The following is a 21,830-nucleotide window of genomic DNA, read 5'->3' on the forward strand; positions in this document are numbered from 1 at the left end:
AACAGATGGATAGACCAATGGAACAGAATTGAAACACCAGAAATCAACCCAAACATCTACAGCCAACTCATATTTGATCAAGGGTCCAAAACCAATCCCTGGAGCAAGGACAGTCTATTCAATAAATGGTGCTGGGAAAATTGGATTTCCACGTGCAGAAGCATGAAGCAAGACCCCTACCTTACACCTTACACAAAAATCCACTCAACATGGATTAAAGACCTAAATCTATGACCTGACACCATAAAGTTACTAGAGAACATTGGAGAAACCCTTCAAGATATTGGCACAGGCAAAGAATTTCTGGAAAAGTCCCAGGAGGCACAGGCAGTCAAAGCCAAAATCAACTATTGGGATTTCATCAAATTGAGAAGTTTCTGTACTGCAAAAGAAAGAGTCAGGAGAGTGAAGAGACAACCGACAGAATGGGAAAAATATTTGCAAACTATGCAACTGATAAAGGGTTGATAACCAGAATCTACAAAGAGATCAAGAAACTCCACAAAAACAAAACCAACAACCCACTTAAGAGATGGGCCAAGGACCTCAATAGACATTTTTCAAGAGGAAATCCAAATGGCCAACAGGCACATGAAAAAATGTTCAAGGTCATTAGCAATCAGGGAAATGCAAATCAAAACCACAATGAGGTTTCACCTCACCCCAGTTAGAATGGCTCACATGCAGAAATCTACCAACAACAGATGCTGGTGAAGATGTGGGGAAAAAGGGACACTAACCCACTATTGGTGGGAATGCAAACTGGTCAAGCCACTATGGAAGTCAGTCTGGAGATTCCTCAGAAACCTGAAGATAACCCTACCGTTCGACCCAGCCATCCCACTCCTTGGAATTTACCCAAAGGTATTTAAATTGACAAACAAAAAAGGGGTCTGCACCCTAATGTTTATTGCAGCTCAATTCACAATAGCTAAGACCTGGAACCAACCTAAATGCCCATCAACGGTAGACTGGATAAAGAAATTATGGGATATGTACTCTTTAGAATACTATACCGCAGTCAGAAACAACGAAATCCAGTCATTTGCAACAAAATGGAGGAATCTGGAACACATCATGCTAAGTGAAATAAGCCAGTCCCAAAGGGACAAATACCATATGTTCTCCCTGATCGGTGACAACTGACTGAACACCAAAAAGGAAACCTGTTGAAGTGAAATGGACACTATGGGAAACAGTGACTTGATCAGCATAGCCCTGACTGTTAATGAACAACTTAATACATTATCCCTCTTAGTAGTTTTTTTTTTTTGTCTATTCTACTTAATATGATTGGTTTAATTCTGTAATTTATACACAGTTATTCTTAAGTGTTGAAATTTAACTGAAATGTGATCCCTGTTCAACATAAGAGTGGGGATAAGAGAGGGAAGAGATGTACAATTTGGGACATGCTCAAGCTGACTTGCCCCAAATGGTAGAGTTAGAAACATACCAGGGGACTCCAATTTAATCCCATCAAGGTGGCATGTACCAATGCCATCTCACTAGTCCAAGTGATCAATTTCAGTTCACAATTGATCATAATGAAAGGACTAAGAGTCAAAGGGAGCACATAAACAAGTCTAGTACCTGCTAATACTAACTGATAGAATAAATAAAGGGGAGAGTGATCCAACATGCCAACATGAGAAGCGAGATACTCAGCAGACTCATAGAATGGCGGATGTCCTAAACAGCACTCTGGCCTCAGAATCAGCCCTAAAGGCATTCCGATCTAGCTGAAAAGCCCATGAGAGTATTTCAGGCATGGAAAGCCACGACATTCTGGCAAAAAGATCTCTGTGAGTGAGATCCCAGTGGAAAGAACAGGTCTTCAAAGAGGGAGGTGCCTTTCTCTGAAGGGAGGAGAGAACCTCCACTTTGACTATGACCGTGTCTAAACAAGATAAGAGTCGGAGAACTCAAGGGGCTTCCATAGCCTTGGAAACTCATGACTGGTGCATAGGGAGATTACTGATGCCATAAACAGGAGTGTCAATTGGTAAAGTCAACAACAGGAGTCACTGTGCACTTACTCCTCATGTAGGATCTCTGTCCTTAACGTGCTGTACACTGAGGCTTAATGCTATAACGAGTACTCAAACAGTATATTTCACTTTGTGTTTCTATGGGGGTGCAAACGACTGAAATCTTTACTTAATGTACACTAAACTGATCTTCTGTAAAAAAAAAAAAAAAAAAAAGAAAGAAATTATCAATTCCCAACTTGACTCTCACTGGGATTAACATGACAATAGGTCTGATCTGATTTCATCATCATTTAAAAAAAATCATCTATTATTTTTCACTTTATGTTTCTGTGTGGGAGCAAACTGTTGAAATACTTACTTAAGGTATACTAAGCTGATCTTCTGTATATTAAGATAATCGAAAATGAATCTTGATGTGAATGGAAGGGGAGAGGGAGTGGGAAAGGGGAGGGTTGTGGGTGGGAGGGACGGTATGGGGGGGGAAGCCATTGTAACCCATGAGTCGTACTTTGGAAATTTATATTCATTAAATAAAAGATTAAAAAAAAAAAAAAAAAAAAAAAGAAAGCCAAGACACTCTGGAAAAAAAAAAAAAAAAAAAAAAAACAACAACAACACCTAAATGCCTAAATGGAAGAACTCTGTGAGATCCCAGTGGAACAGGTCTTCAAAGAAGGAGCTACCTTTCTCTGAAGGGAGGAGAGAACCTCCACTTTGACTATGACCTTGTCTAAACAAGATATGAGTCGGAGAACTCAAGGAGCTTCCATAGCCTTGGAAACTCATGACTGGTGCATAGGGAGATTACTGATGCCATAGACAGGAGTGTCAATTTGTAAAGTCAACAACAGGAGTCATTGTGCACTTACTCCTCATGTAGGATCTCTGTCCTTAATGTGCTGTACATTGAGGCTTAATGCCATAACGAGTACTCAAACAGTATATTTCACTTTGTGTTTCTATGGGGGTGCAAAATGTTGAAATCTTTACTTAATGTATACTAAACTGATATTCTGTAAAAAAAAAAAAAAAAGAAATTATCAATTCCCAACTTGACTCTCACTGGGATTAAACATGACAATAGGTCTGATCTGATTTCATCATCATTTAAAAAAAATCATCTATTATTTTTCACTTTATGTTTCTGTGTGGGAGTAAACTGTTGAAATCCTTACTTAATGTATACTAAGCTGATCTTCTGTATATTAAGATAATTGAAAATGAATCTTGATGTGAATGGAAGGGGAGAGGGAGTGGGAAAGGGGAGGGTTGTGGGTGGGAGGGACGGTATTGGGGGGAAGCCATTGTAATCCATAAGTCGTACTTTGGAAATATATATTCATTAAATAAAAGTTAAAAAAAAAGAAAAAAAAAAGAAGTTTTTCTAACTTGCCCAACTAACAAGAAATGAAGAAAAGAATAAATACATGAAGGAAAAGGTATTAAATATAGAGAATTTAGGGACTATATCTAACCCAGAAAAAAGCCTTAATAACATCAGAAAAGGATTGGAACTTTTTTTTTTTAAATCAAAAACATCTTCATCAAGAACACAGAGATTTGGAGATATAATGGCATCCCTAGATACTCTAGAATCCCTTGTCTGATGCACAAAGCCAGATATCATCAGGAGTAACACTTGGGAAAAAGTCATGGAAAGAGCATCAGTGAACATCTGTTGCAATCTTTCTGCCTTGGCCTCCCTCACCATTAAGTACGTACTGACCTGGAAGGTTCTGATTTAGGAATTCGTTCACCATCCATGGCTCTGCTCCTTGCTCCAACTTTAAGATCAAATCGGGTTTGGTAATGCAGTGTCCTATTAATGCAAACAATGTAAGACTTTGTGAAATCACTATCTTGGGTTATTTAAAGGAAAACAGCTTATTTCAGGAGCTATGCAACAAATGTTCCAATTTGGATCCTTTCCTAGATGATACATGTGGGGAGCAACCCGGAATTGACTGATTAACTGGAATTAAGACTTATTCTATGCATCTGCTCTCCCACAATATGGCGCTGGGAGAGGAGAAAACAGCTTCTACGCAGCTGCCTCTTGCCAACTTTTGTGATGACCTCCAGGAGCTGATTCTGCTCCTGATTGGAGGAGAGCAGCATACTCGGCGTGTGGGCAGCCGAGTTGGGATTGGCGGAGGAGGACTATAAAAGAGGAGAGAGACGGCATGCACCAGGAACATCTAAGGGGAACATCTATCTGAAGGATCACCTGTGCAGCCCCCGAGAGAGCCGGCCGGCGGTGTGCCGCTCCCCCGCAGAAGTGGGGAATGTGGCAGGGGGAACCGCCCTTCCACGGAGGTGGAAGGGTCGGTAGCCAACCCGGGAAGAACCAGCAGCAAACCCAGGGAGGGCCAAGCAGACGAAAGAACAGCGCAGGGTCCTGTGTCATTCCTCTGCGAAGAGGGGGAGCGACATAATGGTGCCGTGACTCGGATATGAAGCCTAGGCAGGGTTTAGTGTTGCTCCTCCACGAAGAGGGGGAGTGACATAATGGTGCCGTGACTCGGATAGGAAACTTAGGAGGGAAGAAACGGGAAGAAGTGGAAAATACCAGAGAGAGAGACTAGCAAAGAGCCTAGGGAAAAGCTGGACAGAAAAGGTGCCGAAGAAGCTATCGAAAGCCTAGGCATAGACTCGGATACGGACTGTGGGAAAGAAGTTAGGATTTAAAGTGAAAGCAAGAAGAAACTTAGACTCAGATACGGACTGCAGGTTGAAAGTGAAAGTGAAACCTATAAGAAACTTAGACTTGGCTACGGACTGTGGGGAGAAGCCAGGAGAAATGAGGGAGGAATATTGTTGGAAGAAAACTTAGGGAAACATACTGGGTAGAGAAAAATGTTAGGGAGGATGAAGCTGCGAGTGCAGGCCGAGGCGGAGATGTAAGCCAGCTTGGAATTCTTCAAGTCAGCCGGGGAGCAAAAGGCGAAAATCTGGAACCAGAGGCAGAGATGTGGGCCGCCAGGTTGGAATTCGCCAGGTTAGTCCGGGGAACTTGGATTGAATGCTAGTGGTGGAAACGTGAGCTACGCTGTGTGATTCGCGGAAGCCGCCGCGTGCAGAGAGAGCACGGGGCATGAATAGATAGGGAACGCGGGGCTGGCGCGAGGCCGTGGTGCAGGCGTGAAGGGCGCGGAGACCGCGGAGTGCGCGCGCGAAGCCGGGAAGCTGCACAGAGCCGTGAAGCTGCCGCGGGGCGAGGTGCCGAGAAGCAGCCTCGGGGGGGGGGCGCTGGGATGCCGCAGGGATAAGAGAAACAGAAGTCTAGAAGTGAAATGAGAGAAATAGGAATGCTGGTAGATAGAAGTAAAATAGGAGAAATAGGAATGCCCAGAGATAGAGAAACAGAAAAATAAGGCCTCCCATCAACATGGCAATGAGAGAGCTTGGATTCGGTCTGCCTGATTAGGGAGGTGGTGAGCACCTGCGGGTGGCTAGCAGCTTATGTGCCGCAGGTCACCGAAGACAGGCACGAATTAACATCAATAAGTCTCCCCACAATACCGCAATGAGAAGGCTTGGATTCGGTCTGCCTGATTAGTAAGGTGGTAAGCACCAGCAGGCGGCTCGACCAGAGTATGAGATGCAGGTCACCGAAGATAGGCACGAACCAACACTAATAAGTCTCCCCACAAGACGGCAATGAGAGGGCTTGGATTCGGTTTGCCTGATAGGGCTTGTAAGCACCTGCATGCAGTTCTAGCAGAGCAGAGCATGTGCTGCAGGGCACCGAACTCAGGCACGCACCAGCGCCTAAAAACCTCCTCACAACATGGCGAAGAGAGGACCCGGATTTGGTTTGCCTGATTGGTAGGGCTTGTAAGCACCTGTGGGCAACTCTAGCAAGCAGAGCAGAGTGTGTGCCGTGGGACACCGAAGACAGGCGCGTATCAACGCCAAAAAATAAAAAGAAAGGGGGATCTGTGGGGAGCAACCCGGACTGGACTGATTAACTGGAATTAAGACTTATTCTATGCATTTGCTCTCCCACAATATGGCGCTGGGAGAGGAGAAAACAGCTTCTACGCAGCTGCCTCTTGCCAACCTGAGTGATGACCTCCAGGAGCTGATCCTGCTCCTGATTGGAGGAGAGCAGCGTACTCGGCGTGTGGGCAGCCGAGTTGGGATTGGCGGAGGAGGACTATAAAGGAGGAGAGAGACGGCATGCACCAGGAACATCTAAGGGGAACATCTATCTGAAGGAACACCTGTGCAGCCCCCGAGAGAGCCGGCCGGCGGTGGGCCGCTCCCCCGCAGAAGTGGGGAATGTGGCAGGGGGAACCGCCCTTCCACGGAGGTGGAAGGGTCGGTAGCCAACCCGGGAAGAACCAGCAGCAAACCCGGGGAGGGCCGAGCAGACGAAAGAACAGCGCAGGGTCCTGTGTCGTTCCTCCGCGAAGAGGGGGAGCGACAATACACATTAGGATTATTCATGGACACAAATTCTCTAACTGCACATCATTAAACTTTATAAAGTCTTCACTTATTTTTCAAATAGCAAGACAATGTGTTCATTACACATGTGATGGGTGCCACTCACCCAAGAAGAGCAGGCTGCTGTAGGTCTCGAGCATCACATCCCTGTACAGGATTTTCTGAGCTTTGTTCATGTGCTGCCATTCCTCCCAGGTAAAGTAAACAGCCAGATCTTCAAACGTTATCATCACCTATAATAGAACACTTGTGGTCAACAGATGAACTGTCACAAAACAAATACTGGTGGTTTTACCTTACAGATGGGTATGAAGGAAGAGGGAAGGATGTGCTTTCATTTTAGACTTGTTGAACATTTGGACAGCCACACAGAAGCACTCAGCAGGGAGTCAAACCTATGGCCTACAGGCTGTGAAAAATACCCCAGCTGGAAGAAAACATGGGTTTCAGGTCACAAAGGGCCACGTATTTCAAGGGGAATTGCACCCAGGCTGAAAGGAGGACAATATCGAATCTTTCTCTCTCTCTCTCTTTTTTTTTTTTTTGACCCAAGATCAGTTTAATATTTCACTCTAGAGCAAAGAAAGATGATCTGAAAACTGGACACAAAGACCTCTTAACTTCTTTACAAACTACTGTCAATTATGTTAGGAAATTTACATGACTCATCTTTTTATAAAAAAAAAAAACCCAATCCATCTTAAGCACAAGGGTAAGACAGCTGTCACAAATACAGAGAAACATAATAAAGATAAACAACACTATTAGAGGAAGTAGTAAAGGGCAGGGGAGAAAAACCCAAGAGAATGAACCTTTCCCATAATGACTAACAGCATCCTGTAGATGCCCAAGATTGAAGACAAGCAGATTACTTATTTCACAGCTCTCCTAGGGATCCTAGAAGCAGTGGTGGTCCTGGTTGAATGCCATTAGACTACTGCTCAAGATACAGCCTTCCCAATTAAAAAGGTAATTGGCACTTTGTAAACAGGAACATGGTCAAAATACAATGAAAACCTTACAGAATGTGTGAAGTCAGGCTGGAATGAGTCTCTGACCCATGACACTCAATCTTTTCCTCATCCAGAAAAATTATTGAAGGTGAGAAATGAAGCTATGCAAAAAAGCCTATCCACATGATAGGCATTCCATAAGTGGTAATTTCCATCTATAAAATGGGGATAGTACCCATTTCCCAGGAGTGTGTTGGGGATTAAACAGGAGTGTCTGAAAAGCATATGGCTTGATGTTAAGTGCTCAATAATATTGACAGCATTCCATAAATCGTAACCACCACAGGAGATATCCTAAAGCAAATTCAATAGCAGCAAAAACCACATGGGCCTTTTCTGAGTTACCACATTTAAAATTATTTTTTAGAGTTACCAAGTGTTATTATTGTATTTATGACACCTTTTCCAGAAAAAGATTAACAAAAACATTCAACATTTGTACTCACCAATATTTTTTGAACCAATTCTCAACTGAATATGCAACTTAATTTTTGTGCCCCTTGAAAGTTTTAACCTCAATTCAAAAGGAAATGAAGGGAGGAAGAGGGCAAAATATCCATGAACCATATAGATATTAACTTTTGAAAATACAAGGAATCTCTACCCATAATAACACTACTACAATGCTATTATGTAAAGGCATAAAACAAGATACATTTTCTAATTAAATCTAGCCATTTTTGCTGGAAATTTTAGATTCCATTATACCAACTTTATTTTCTGCATGAAAACTAAGTTATAATAACATTCTCAATTTGACTCAAAAAAAAAAAAAAAAAGAAAAGAAAACAAGCAACAAAGGTGAGCTAAGAGAAAAATGGCTTCTAACCTCAGATCTACTTGCTCTTTGATCCTCAGCAAATTTAACAAATTTTTATTTTTTTAATAAAATAAGGATTGCGGTGGGAGCTGTGGCATAGCAAGTTAGGCTGAAAACTGCAGTCCCAGCATCCCATATGGGCACTGGTTCAAGTCCCAGCTGCTCCACTTTTGATCCTGCTCTCTGCTATGGCCTGGGAAAGCAGTAGAAGATGGCCAAAGTCCTTGGGCCCCTGCACCCACGTGGGAAACCCGGTAGAAGCTCCTGGCTTCTGGCTTTGGATCTGTGCAGTTCCAACCATTGTGGCCAATTGGGGAGTGAATCAGTGGATGGAAGATCTTTCTCTCTCTTTCTGCCTCTCCTCTCTCTGTGTAACTCTGACTTTCAAGTAAAATAAATAAATCTTTAAAAATTCATATCCTAATAAGGAACTAAGGAATCAAAAACATTTTGTGACACTATAAAAGTTTTTTTTTTTCACTATACACAGAAAATGTCCCCTATAAATTGTACATGTAAATCACTAAAAATTATAATTTGGTGAATTTATTCTCATTATAGAACTTACTAAATCAGTTGGGATAACAGCTGTCTGCTTCAAAATAATCTAATTATAGCACACAGAATCTCCTTTATATCTGATGCAAAGTTAAATACTTATTTGTGGGATTATTTCCTAAAGTATTTAACGAGGCAGAGTTAACTAATATAACTCTAGTATATTACAGTAATGGCACAATAAATCAGTGCACTACAGGTTGAAACACCATTTTTTTTCATTATGAATGTGGTGCAAACAAACACTGGATACTTTTTTTTATTTGACAGGTAGAGTTAGTGAGAGAGAGAGACAGAGAGAAAGGTCTTCCTTTCATTGGTTCACCCCCCAGATGGCCACTACGGCCGGTGCTGCACTGATCTGAAGCCAGGAGCCAGGTGCTTCCTCCTGGTCTCCCATGCGGGTGCAGGCACCCAATCACCTGGGAAATCCTCCACTGCCTTCCTGAGCCACAGCAGAGGTGGACTGGAAGAGCAGCAGCCAGGACTAGAACCCGGTGCCCATATTGGATGCCGGCATGGAGGCAGAGGATTAGCCATTTAAGCCACGGCGCCAGCCCCAGATACTTTTTGAAAGGTAGATAAACCACAAAATTACCTATCTTTGGTAGTATATCAGGTTTTATAATTACATTAAGATGTGAATGGTATAATATAGTCACAAATGATACACCTCAAACAAAACAGTGAGGCCATATGTAATGATACACTAGAATGTGCTCAGTAGACATTTATTGAATATGGGAATTATCTATTTTTCTATCCAATTACTTTGTACAATGTTTTGCCCAGTCTTAAGTGCTCAATAAATATTCACTGAACATACTGATTAGGAAAGAAGTGAGAAGAGATGGGCCCCTCAAACTGGATGTCAAGTATAATTGGAATCTACATGGGAAAAAGTGGTTAAAGAAGTCAACTATATGTGGTTTTTAAGCAAGTATACTCAGATGCCAACAAAGCAAATGATTAAGTGGAAAATACTGGCACCAGAATAAACAAAGGCAAAGTTTGCTAATAATGGCTAAAAAGGAATTTTAAGGAGAATCCAGAAAAAATGTATATTGGACGATACCTTTTCCCACCCAATTCAGTTTGAGACAGACCAATACAGGCACTGTAAGAGACTATGGGTGTCTTCCTTGATATCCAGACATCCTAGTTTTAAATAATTTATTATGGACCTGTTACCCATGAATCAATATAAACCTATTCATATTTAGGGATTAGTTTCCACAAGTACAAAGTTGAACTTCCTTTTATTTGTCCTAAAATGCTTACTTTCAAACTTGAAGGGACTTCAATTATTCCATGTAGATTTTGATAATTCTTTTGTCTTTTCAGACCAGACTCAAAATATCCATATTCATACTGCAGCACCTTCCACCCACCCTTTGATTGCTTGAACTGCCCTTCTATGGTTCTTTTTCTGCTTTCAGATCTTTCTTGAAGTGTAGTAAGCAGAACTGTACTGGGTATTCCAGCTACAGTTTGATCAATCATTGTCGGAATGGCTTCTGGTAGGGTGAGGTCTTCCAGTTGGTCTACTGTTTCTAGGACTATAAGATCTTCTATAGTTGTAATCAAAAGACCGACTTCTTGATTTCCTGACTCTCTGCTATGGGCTGGGAATGCAGTAGAAGATGGTCCAAGTCCTTGGGCCCCTGCACCCACATGGGAAATCCAGAAGAAGCTCCTGGCTCCTGGTTCCTGATTGGGACACTTCCAGCCACTGTGGCCATCTGGGGTGAAGCAGTGGATGAAAGACCTCTCTCTCTCTCTGCCTCTCCTTCTGTGTGTAACTCTGACTTTCAAATAAATAAATCTTCAAAAAAAAAAAAATAGCCCTGGAATCACACAAATGAATTCATTGGAGATCATAACTTTATGTTTCACATTTCTGCTTATATGTGGTCATATTTTTGTTATATTTTAGGAAACTTATTAGCACATGGAGTCTGAGTTAGTGTAGTTTTATGATTCAGAAAATAGCAAAAAGCTCACAGTAATTTTCTGAAGCTGCATGAATACTAAATATTGGTCAAGACTTTCAAGAAGAAATTACTGACAGTGAAGTGGGAAAATTTTGATATGGCTTTTGATGTCGCACAATCCATATGTAACATCAAGATCAAAAGGAAAGGCATGCTCAGGGCAGTCTTCTAAAGCAATACTTATTTGAAACTGGTGAGTTTCTGAAAGTAATCTGAAAAATCAATGTGTTTTTTTTATTAAAATATTTATTTGTTTATTTGAAAGTCAGCGTTACACAGACAGAAGGAGAGGCAGAGAGAAAGAGAGAGTCTTCCATCTGTTGGTTCACTCCCCAAATGGCTGCAATGCCTGGAGCTGTGCTCATCCAAAGCCAGGAGCCAGGAGCTTCTTCCAGGTCTCCCACATGGCCACAGGGGCCCAAGGCCTTGGTCCATCTTCCACTGCTTTCCCAGGCCATATCAGAAAGCTGGATCAGAAGTGGAGCAGCTGGGACTTGAACCAGTGCCCATATGGGATACTGGCACTGCAGGTGGCAGCTTTACCCACTATTGCACAGTGCCAGCCCCAGTAAATGTGTTTTTTAATCAAGTGTAGCAAAATAGAAATCACCATCCAAAAGTTAGGATGCCAGGCATCTACAAATCATCTGACACTACTCAAACCATCTATCTTCTGAAATATAATTTATTTCATCTTTTTTTTTTTTTTTTTACATGCAGAGACCCTCACAGACATTCCTTGAGCTACCAGGATGAATTCCTAGAATAAAGAGGGCAGCAGCATGGCTCTAGATACCAAGTGTATGACAGACTAGGTTTCACAGACCCCCCATTTCTGAAAAACATGATAGCAGAATGAAGTAATGGGCATGTGGTAGAAAGCAATGTAGACAGTGACTCTCAGACATGAGGGGTTATCCCTTCACCCCAGGCCACACCCTCAAGACCATTTAAGAAACATCTGCTATGCCCTTGCCTGTCTTTCTAATCCATACACAACTTTTTTTTGAAGGCTGGTCCAGAACTGCCAATATCACCAGTGTTCTATCAACTAAATCATGTTCATTCTGGTCAGTATGATTAATAACTGCTAGGATCATGCAAATCTAGGATCTTTGCATTTCAGTGACTTTTTGCTGTGCTCTGAAGTAGTAAGGAATTGTCTCAGAGAGCATCAAGTGATATTCTGTCAGAAATGATTCTTATTCCTGGAGTTCCCTTCTTCAAGTATCATAAAAGCTACTCACTTCCAAAGGAAATAGGACTGTCAGCCAGGACCCAAAAGTCCATGTTGCTAGAAACTAGGTGTTGTATAACCTTCCATAACCTCAAATGAGTAGTGCTGCTCAGTCTACACAGTGCAGGAAACTAGAAAATTCATTTGGAGAAGATATACCATAAGCCCCACAAATGCAACTGTCACATAGTGTAAGTCATCCTGCACACATCTCACAATGGTTTCTCAAAAAATGTGGGGACATTTCCCTAGTACTACTAATACACTTCATCTTACAGATGGGTAAACAGTGACAGGGGTACAATCTACATTCAGTCACCCCATACACATTTCAGCTAAAATGGTCTGAAAACCCATCTCCATCCTGTGGCCATCTTGGCTGAGACAGATTGTCTCTAGTAACTTTGGAACTACCTTCTGTACACCTGGAGTCACACTGCATCATTTGACAAAAAAACAATCCTTGAAAGCCCAACCTTATTCACTCTTTCTCCAGCTCTAGAACTGAGGATTTACCACTGGTGTCTCTTCCTGGACCAGCCAAGATCTTTATGGTGGATCTGAATGACAGATTCTAACACCTCAGATCCATGACTGTCACTTATGCCAGCAAGAGACAGGCACCTGTACTGCTCCCCAAGTTCCCTTATACCTCCACACTGACATTCACAGACACAGAAATCACCCACACAGTTCTTCAGTAATAGGAGGAAAGCCCAGCACCAGGAATTCTGTGGAGATGGTGGTAGTGGTTGGAACAGCACACACAGAGAGTATACATCAGAACTTGTCTAACGACATGAGATACCCACATAATACTCCAATTCCTCATTAATTCTTGGTTTGACAGATATACATTTCAAAGCAACATACTATAACTGGCAAAATTCAAATGTGGAAATAATTTTGGGAAATTGTGAAATTTATTATTTATTAATTCTCATAATAAAATTGTGGTTCCAGAGCCTTTCTTATAAATACTTGTGGGGAGCAACTGGGAGCAACTCGGACTAGACTAAGTTACTGGAATTAAGACTTATTCTATGCATCTGCTCTCCCACAATATGGCGCTGAGAAGGGAGAAACAGCTTCTACACAGCTGCCTCCAGTTCAACCAATAAACTGTAGGACCTGCTCCTGATTGGAGGAGAGCAGCGTACTCGGTGTGTGGGTAGCAGAGTTGGGATTGGTGGAAGAGGACTATAAAGGAGGAGAGAGACAACATGCACCAGGAACATCTAAGGGGAACATCTAAGAGGAACACCTGTGCAGCCCCAGAGAGAGCCAGTCGGTGGTGTGCCGCTCCCCTGCGGAAGTGGGGAAAGTGGCCAGGGGGAACTGCCCTTCCATGGAGGTGGAAGGGTTGGTAGCCAACCCGGGAAGAACCAGCAGCAAACCCGGGGAGGGCCGAGCAGACAAAAGAACAGCGCAGGGTCCTGCCTAGGCAGGGTTTAGTGTCGTTCCTCCATGAAGAGGGGGAGCGACAAATACTTAGGAAAAACAAACTCCAGGGACTCTTTTTAACATAATACATAATATTATGTACATACATATGTCTTTACTGTACATAATACATAATATTATGTACATACATATGTACATAATGTACATAATACATTCATATGTATTAATATCCCTAAAAAAAGGATTTTAATCCTTTAAAATGATGATTGACCTTACCTACTAAATTAATTTTGGTCCATCAATGGATCTCACTTCACAATGAGGAAAAATATTCCAATACATTAAGTAGATGAATATGGCTGGAAAACAGAGTGAGTGCCATCTGAAATGTTTGTGAATATTTAAAATTGAACTACCTGGTAATTCTATACCCAGTTACTGAAATTTATCTATTCATCACTCCATCCAATTATTTGTGTATATTGAACAAAACTTTATTTATTTATTTTTTTAATTTGGATTCTTCCACAAACTAGGCAAAGAGACAAACATGATCATGTCATGGAGCTCCTGCTTTTACTCCTTTTCCTGTCTAAATGAGGATGGGCTGAAATTATCAACTTCTTGAGGATCTGAGTGGTAGTGTCACAGGCCATTGACTCTTGGTTCACAGCTATTGGTCAGTTTTCTATGTATAATGTAATAATTGTGCTGTTCAAATTCCTGTATCATCTCTAATCTGGTATTTGCCTTTCAGTGACTTTATTCTGCAAATTGAGGGAGGTCAGTTTTTTTTTAAATATTTGCAGAATTTTTTAAAGATTTATTTATTTACTTAAGAGGCAGAGTTACAGAAAGTTTGTAAGTTACTTGGCTAGAGAAAATAAGAATTCATAGAACACAAACTAAAATAATTAAGATGGCCCTATAAAAAAAACTCAAGGTCTTCAAGCATTAACATTTATTACCCTAGACTTAATTATCAAAAAGGTGATTATTTCAACTATTCCCTATGTGGCAGCCCAATTTTATCTATTAAATCTGAAAAAAAATAGCACGTCATGTTACATTACTAAAATCTTAATGCTATGTGCCACCCATATGTCTACTGTACCTTATATCTAATACCAATGTATCTGATGTCTCTCATTAGATAAATGATGTGTCTCAACTATTACAAGTGTGGAGACTTTTATTCAAAGCTTTTCCAAAAGCCCCTCAGTCTCTGCCTTCACTTTGAAAGGACACTTCTAGGATATACATGGGCACCTCATTGATTTTGCCAGCAAACACATTTTTTTCAATGGGAATACAAGCATAAATCACATTGATAACATCCTCCTTGAATGACACTATTTGACACGTTGTGAAGAACAAACAAGGCTAATATCTTATAGTCCATTTGGGCATCTAGCCCAAACCTTGGAGAGTTGGAAACTGTTATACTGGGCCTACCCATAAATGGGACATTGTGCCAGGTGGGTTTTGTATACTTGAACTGCAAGGGCAGTATCACAGAAATTAATGCTCCAAACTGATCCAACTCCCTGCTAATGTGACTGGGAAAGTAACACAGGATGTTTCAAATGCTTGGGCTCCTGCACTCATGTGAGACACCTGGAAGAAGCTCCAGGCTTTTGATATCAGTCTAGTCTAGCCACAATCATTGCAGCCATCTGGGGAGTGAACAAATCAGAAGATCAATCTCTCCCTCTCTCACTCTATGACACTTTCAAATGCATAAATAAATCTTTTAAAAAGTAGATCATTTCAATGGATTCCCCAATGCTCAATCATGATGACTTTTACTACTTTACATCTTTTATATTCTTTTTTAAAGATTGACTTATTTGAAAAGCAGAGGGGATCTGGTGTGGTGGCACAATGGGCAAAGCTGCCGCTCGTTAAGTTGGCATCCTGTATAGGTGCCAGTTCAAGTCCCAGCTATTCCACTTTTAAACCAGCTCCTTGCCATTGGGCTGAGAAAAGGAAGATGGCCTAAGTACTAGGGTTCCTGCCACCCACATGGGAGACCCAGAAAAATCTCCTGGCTTCAGCCTGGCCACACATTGGCCATTGTAGCCAACTCAGGAGAGAATCAGTTGATGGAAGTTCTTGGTCTCTCCTTCTCTCTGGAACTCTTGACTTCCAAATAAATAAGTAAATATTTTTAAAATGATTTTTAAAAAAGGGAGAGAGACATACACACACACAATGAGAAAGAGAGAGGGAGAAAGAGAGAGGCAGAGAGATCTTCCAACTTCTGGTTCACTCTCTAAATGTCTGCAACAGCTGTGGCTGGACCATGCTCTCAAGTCCTCCACCTAGATGACAGAACAATTAGGTGACAGGAACTAAGGAATTTGACACATCATCCTCTGTTTCCCAGGGATATCGGCACGGAACTGGTTTGGAAGTGGAGTACCCAAAACTCAGATTACCAGTGCAATATAGACTGTGAGCATCTGATGAGATGGCTAACAAAATGGAAAACCTAAAAGAAATCAAGATTCCTGGACACAAACCAAATTTGGGTTATGAAGACACATAGAAAACTGAAACAAACCAAAATACAAGACAGATTGAATCAGTAATAAAGACCTTCCCGACAAAGGAAAGCCCAGGACCAGACGGCTTCACTGTTGAATTCTACCAGACTTTTAAAGAAGCACTAATTCCAAATCTTCTTCAGCTATTCAAAATTGTTGGAAGGGAGGGAATCCTCCCAAATTCCTTCTATTAGGCCAGCATCACCTTAATTCATAAACCAGAAAAAATATATACGACAAAGAAAGAGAATTATAGAATGAAAATCCTCATCAAAAGACTAGTTAATGGAACTTAATACATTAGAAAAATGATTCACGTGGACCAAGAGGGATGTGTCCCTGGTATGCAGAAATAATTCAATATAAGCAAATCAATAAATGTAATATGTCACATTAATCAACTGAATAAAAACCACATGATGATCTCAATTGATGCATAGAAAGCACTTGATAAAATACAATATGCTTTCATTATAAAACCCTTAAGCAAATTGGGTATAAAAGGAACATTTCTTAACACATTAATGGCAATATATGATAAATCTTTAATCAGTATCATACCGAATAAAAAATGTCAGAAGCATTTTCAATAAGATCTGGAACCAAAGTTACTCATTCTTGCCATGCTATTCAAAAACAGTTCAAAATGTTTTAAACAGAGCAATAATGCAAGAAAAAGAAATCAAAGGGATACAAATTAGAATGGAGAAAGTCCAATTACCCCTGCCTGCAGATTACATAATCCTATATATAGGAAACCAAAAGACCCCACTAAAAGACTATTGGAACTCATAAGAGTTTAGTAAAGTTGCAAGATATAAAATCAACACACGAAAATCTCATGGCTGATAAAAAACTTACCATGTCAGGACAATTTACAATACCTAAAATACTTTTATTGTCTTGGAATAAATTTAATCAAGAAAGTGAAAGAACTCTACAATGGAAATTACAAAATATTAAATAGAAGAAAATGCACAAAAGGAAAAATATTCCCCATTAATAAATTGAAAGGATTGATATCACCAAAATGTCCATACTACCAAAGGAAGCTTTTATTTTTTTATTTTATTTTGCTTTATTTTTAGGGATCCACTCATTTATTTGAAAGGCAGAGTCACAGGGAGGCAGAGGCAGAGACAGGCAGGGAGACAGACAGAGGTCCTCCATTCACTGGTCCATGCACTCAGTAAATGAGAAATTTAAAGCATAAACTACATTTAAGCAATATGGTAATCTAATGACCTTGGGAAGAGCAATTTGAGAGGAATAATTGAAATACAAACAAGACTTCATTAAATTGAATAACAATGAAAAGAAAATGATGTAGATGCCAATATTAATGACTTTTTTGAGGAATTTAAATTGATAAAGAGAACGGCTGGAATTGTGGCACAGTGGGTTAAGCTGCCACATGCCAGCAACCCATGTGAGTGCCAGTTTATGTCTAGGCTACTCCACTTCCAATTGAGCTCCTTGCTAATGCACTTGGGAAAGCAGCAGAAGATGGCCCAGGGTCTTGGACCCCTGCCTCTCATGTGCAAGACTTAGATGAAGCCCCTGACTTCAATCTGGCCATGCCCCAGCTGCTGTGATTCTTCAGGGAGTGAGCCAGTCGATGAAAGATCTCTGTATTTTCTTCTCTCTCTGTAACTCTGTCATTCAAATAAACAAATTTTTAATAAACAAGTTAAACTGATAAGAAGCAAAAAACCTACAATATTCTCATCTTATCCCAAAAAGATAAAAAAAGAACAAATGCTTATGATGATGTGGGAAAAGATAACTCTCACATACTGTGGGTGAAAATGCAAATTAATTCAGGTGTGATGGAGAACAGTATGGTCATTCTTCAAAAAAGATAAAAATTGATCTATTAGATGACATACTTTTCTTACTCCCGGCTATGTATCAGAAGGAAATGAAACTTTCACATCAAAGAGACAGCAATTCTACTATAGTGACTAAAACACTGTTCACAGCAGCCATGAACTATAACCAATCTAGCTGTCTATCAATGAAAAAGTGGACAAGGGAACATCATTTAGACACACACACACACAAAAATGTTGTTACATCTTGCAAAATGTATAAAAAGATATCATCAAATTAATTGAAATAAACCAGACACAGAAACACAAATTCCCAGTTTCTTGTCATATATGGAAGTGAAACAAATGGATGTGAACATAGAATTGTGATTATGAAAGACTGAGAAGTGTGGAGGCTAGGGAGAGAGGAGGAATGGATAATAGGTAGCAAAGTACAGTGAGGCAGGAGTAACCCCTGCTGTTCCATAGTATAGCTAGATGACAATAGTGTACATATTAAGTACTGCATAAAGAACTGGAGGACAGGAGCTGGTAGCCTCAAAACAGGAAGAGGAAATGGAAACACCAGTTATCTAGCTTGATCAGTTTCTATGGTGTATATGTGTTCAAATACTGCACTATCCCCTATAATCAATGAGTAGCACACATTTGATTAAACTGTTTCAATAAAATTTTAAAAACCAGAGGCATTTGTATATACTAACAATGAACTATTTGCAAATGAAATTAAGAAAACATTTCCATGTATAACAGCATAAAACACAGTTAGGAGACAATACCCTCCATCCCTGTCACTTTTATTGAAATACACAGCCCCAAATCAGCAGATCAACATGGCCTTTTCACTATAACTTTCTGATCAGCCTTTACATGATTTGCAACTGGATAAACTGGTGTTCCGAAAATGTTACTGTTGGGAAACTAAACTTGAACTCAAATGGGAGGATTTGTGCTCCAACTGTTTCACTTTCAATGCAGGTCCCTAACAGCCCAGGAAAAATAACAAAAGTGGCCTGATTGGGCCCCTGACACTCCTACGGGAGACCCAGATGAATCTCCTGACTTCAGCCTATTGTATCCTCAACTTTTGTAGCCATTTGAGGAGTGAACCAGCAGATGGAAGATATTTCTCTATCTCTGTAACTCTTTCAAATAGAAATTTTAAAAAAAATTATAGAAGGGGCAAGCACTGTGGTATAGTGGGTAAAGTCGCCACCTGCAGGGCTGGCATTCCATAAGGGCACCGGTTCATGTCCCGCTGCTCCATTTCCTATCCAGCTCTTTGCTATGACCTGGGAAAGCAGTGGAAGATGGCCCAAGCCCTTAGGCTCCTGTACCTGCATGGGAGACCCCGAAGAAGCTCATGGATCCTGGCTTCAGATTGGCACAGCTCTGGCCATTGCGCCCATCTGAGGAGTGAACCAGCGGATGATCTCACTCTCTTTCTCTCCCTCTTCTTCTCTCTCTGTGTAACCCTGACTTTCAAGTAGAATAAATAAATCTTTAAAAAAAATTATAGAAATATGATTTGAATGCCCAATAAACAGTGAACTGCTAATTGCAAGTGAGTTTATCAGTTATAAATGTATACAATTTCTAGGAAAATCATCAAAAAAGTTTTAGGAAAAACTGATCCTTGATATAGCTTAATAATAGAGAAGACAAAATGAAATCCTATCAAAATGAGATATGGATATTTGGAAGAATGGGTAACAGGTTACTCATCATGTGTAGTAGTAACTGTATTTGAGTCCTGGAGAACTAGACAATGGCATTAAAATATACCAGAGTGTCTGTACCCTATACTACCAAGGGTACCAGTTCTTAAACTAGCTGCCAACAACTGGTAACAGGGTCCAGAGATTCTTCCTCTACTACATAGAAAGGTAATACCAAGACACCTTTCTCTGGTGAGAATATAAATTGATTCAAAGGGGCAATTCTTACATTTGGTCTTAACCAAAGGCAAGAAGAGAAATGAGCACATATCGTATTGAGTCAATGGTAAGGCTCTGTTCCTCAATCCTAATCCTGCAAAGAACTCAGACAATGGCTACAGTCACCTCTGTGTTGCATGAGGAGCAAAGGCATCTAATTTGGAAGATGACTAGGAATGGGATGTCATGACCTGGCCCCCATCATGCCATCTTGTAGAAAAAATCCTCATAGAAATGACAACTCCTAGAGCTGGCTAAATGGAATTATATTGACAAATCACATCTGCTTTCTGTCCACTCTTTTGTTCACTTAAATAAAACAGCAAGCACTTGATCAATTTTATGTCTCTTCATTCAAAAAAAAAAAATTATTCACTCATTCATTTACTTGAAAGAGTGAACAAAAGAGGAGAAATGCACAAAAAAGAAATTTAGACAATCTTCCATCTGTTGGTTTTCTTCCCAAATGAAACTGGGCCATGCTGACTCAGGAGCCAGGTGCTCTCATACTGCTGGACAGAATAGAATCTAAGGACATGGACCATCATATGTTGCTTCTCATTCTTCAGCATTAACAAGAAGCTAGGCTGGAGTGGTGACAAGACAAGATTCCATGTACTCCATCATGGAATGAAGAGATCCCAAGTGGAAGCTTAACTCACTGCAACATAACACCCACCCTAATGCTTTCACTTTTAAACTTTTTTCACCATGTAGCTTGCAATGAGTCTGTGATTTCTGGATTATGAGATTTAAATAACCATCACTTAATTTTTTAAATAAGTTATTCAGTGGGGCTGGCACTGTGGTGCTGCAGGTTAATCCTCTGCCTGCGGCGCCAACATCCCATATGGGTGCTGGTTCTAGTCCCAGCTGGTACTCTTCTAATCCAGCTCTCTGCTGTGGCCTGGGAAAGCAGTGAAAGATAGCCCAAGTGCTTGAGCCCCTGCACCCACACGGGAGACCAGGAAGAAGCACCTGGCTCCTGGCTTCAGGTCGGTTTGGCTCCGGCAGCTGTGTCCATTTGGGGAATGAATCAACGGAAGGAAGACCTTTCTGTCTGTCTCATTTTCTGTAACTCTCTCAAATAAATACAGTCTTTAAAAAAATAAAACTTATTCATCAAATTAATTTTGTAAACAAAATGACTTTTCCAACAACTGTGACTATACTCTCATTCATCACACCATTCAGAGGAAACATAACCAATTAATTTGTACTAGATCCAGGGGAAGCATTTTTCTGCATTAATTCATCACTTCAATTTTCAACTTTTTTTTTTTTAACAGGCAGAGTGGACAGTGAGAGAGAGAGCCAGAGAGAAAGGTCTTCCTTTGCCGTTGGTTCACCCTCCAATGGCCGCCACAGCCAGCACGCTGTGGCCGGCGCACACGCTGATCTGAAGCCAGGAGCCAGGTGCTTCTCCTGGTCTCCCATGGGGTGCAGGGCCCAAGGACTTGGGCCATCCTCCACTGCACTCCCGGGCCATAGCAGAGAGCTGGCCTGGAGGAGGGGCAACCAGGACAGAATCCAGCGCCCCAATTGGGACTAGAACCCGGTGTGCTGGCACCACTAGGTGGAGGATTAGCCTAGTGAGCCAAGGCGCCACCCTCAATTTTCAACTTTTAAATGCCGTTATGGCCCTTTCCCATAATATACACTTCCAAGTTATTTTTTTCAAAATAAATGTTATTTTTAAAGATTTTTCAGATTTACAGAAAAAATTGCAAAGACAAAAGTATTTACAGATATCCCACACCCCAGTTCCCACTATTACCAACATGTCATATTAACATGGTACACCACCGATGTAGTACTACTATTTATATACTATTTTTAAAATATTTATTTTCATTTGAAAGGCAGATTTACAGACAGAGAGGGAGAGGTCTCTCATCCATTAGTTCACTCCCCAAGTTCCTGCAATGACTGGGGCTGGGACAAGCTATAAGGAAAAGGGGGCAGAAACAGAGAGGAGACAACCAGACCACATTTAATCAAAGAAAATAAAGTTGCAGAGGTTGACCAACTACCAGTGTG

The 21,830-nt window shown here is 40.8% G+C and overlaps 1 protein-coding gene across 5 annotated transcripts in view; it reads right to left on the minus strand.

Annotated features, from left to right (window-relative positions):
• LOC138844770 (zinc finger protein 717-like) overlaps nt 1–21,830 on the minus strand; it is a 62,910-nt gene that overhangs the window by 20,204 nt on the left and 20,876 nt on the right. For 3 of the 5 annotated variants that reach the window (XR_011381157.1, XM_070054791.1, XM_070054792.1), the window contains exons 2-3: nt 6,553–6,679; nt 3,721–3,813 (exon numbers count right to left, since the gene is read on the minus strand). Coding sequence is in view for 4 of the 5 variants with exons in the window: in XM_070054791.1 (XP_069910892.1) it covers nt 3,721–3,813; nt 6,553–6,679 (220 nt within the window). In the remaining variant the exon portion in view is untranslated. The remainder of the gene's footprint in view (nt 1–3,720; nt 3,814–6,552; nt 6,680–21,830) is intronic. The other 2 variants (XM_070054794.1, XM_070054793.1) reach the window with 1 other exon arrangement.

The sequence above is a fragment of the Oryctolagus cuniculus genome, chromosome 12 (genome assembly GCF_964237555.1).
Source record: "Oryctolagus cuniculus chromosome 12, mOryCun1.1, whole genome shotgun sequence".
NCBI classification, from domain to species: Eukaryota; Metazoa; Chordata; class Mammalia; order Lagomorpha; family Leporidae; genus Oryctolagus; species Oryctolagus cuniculus.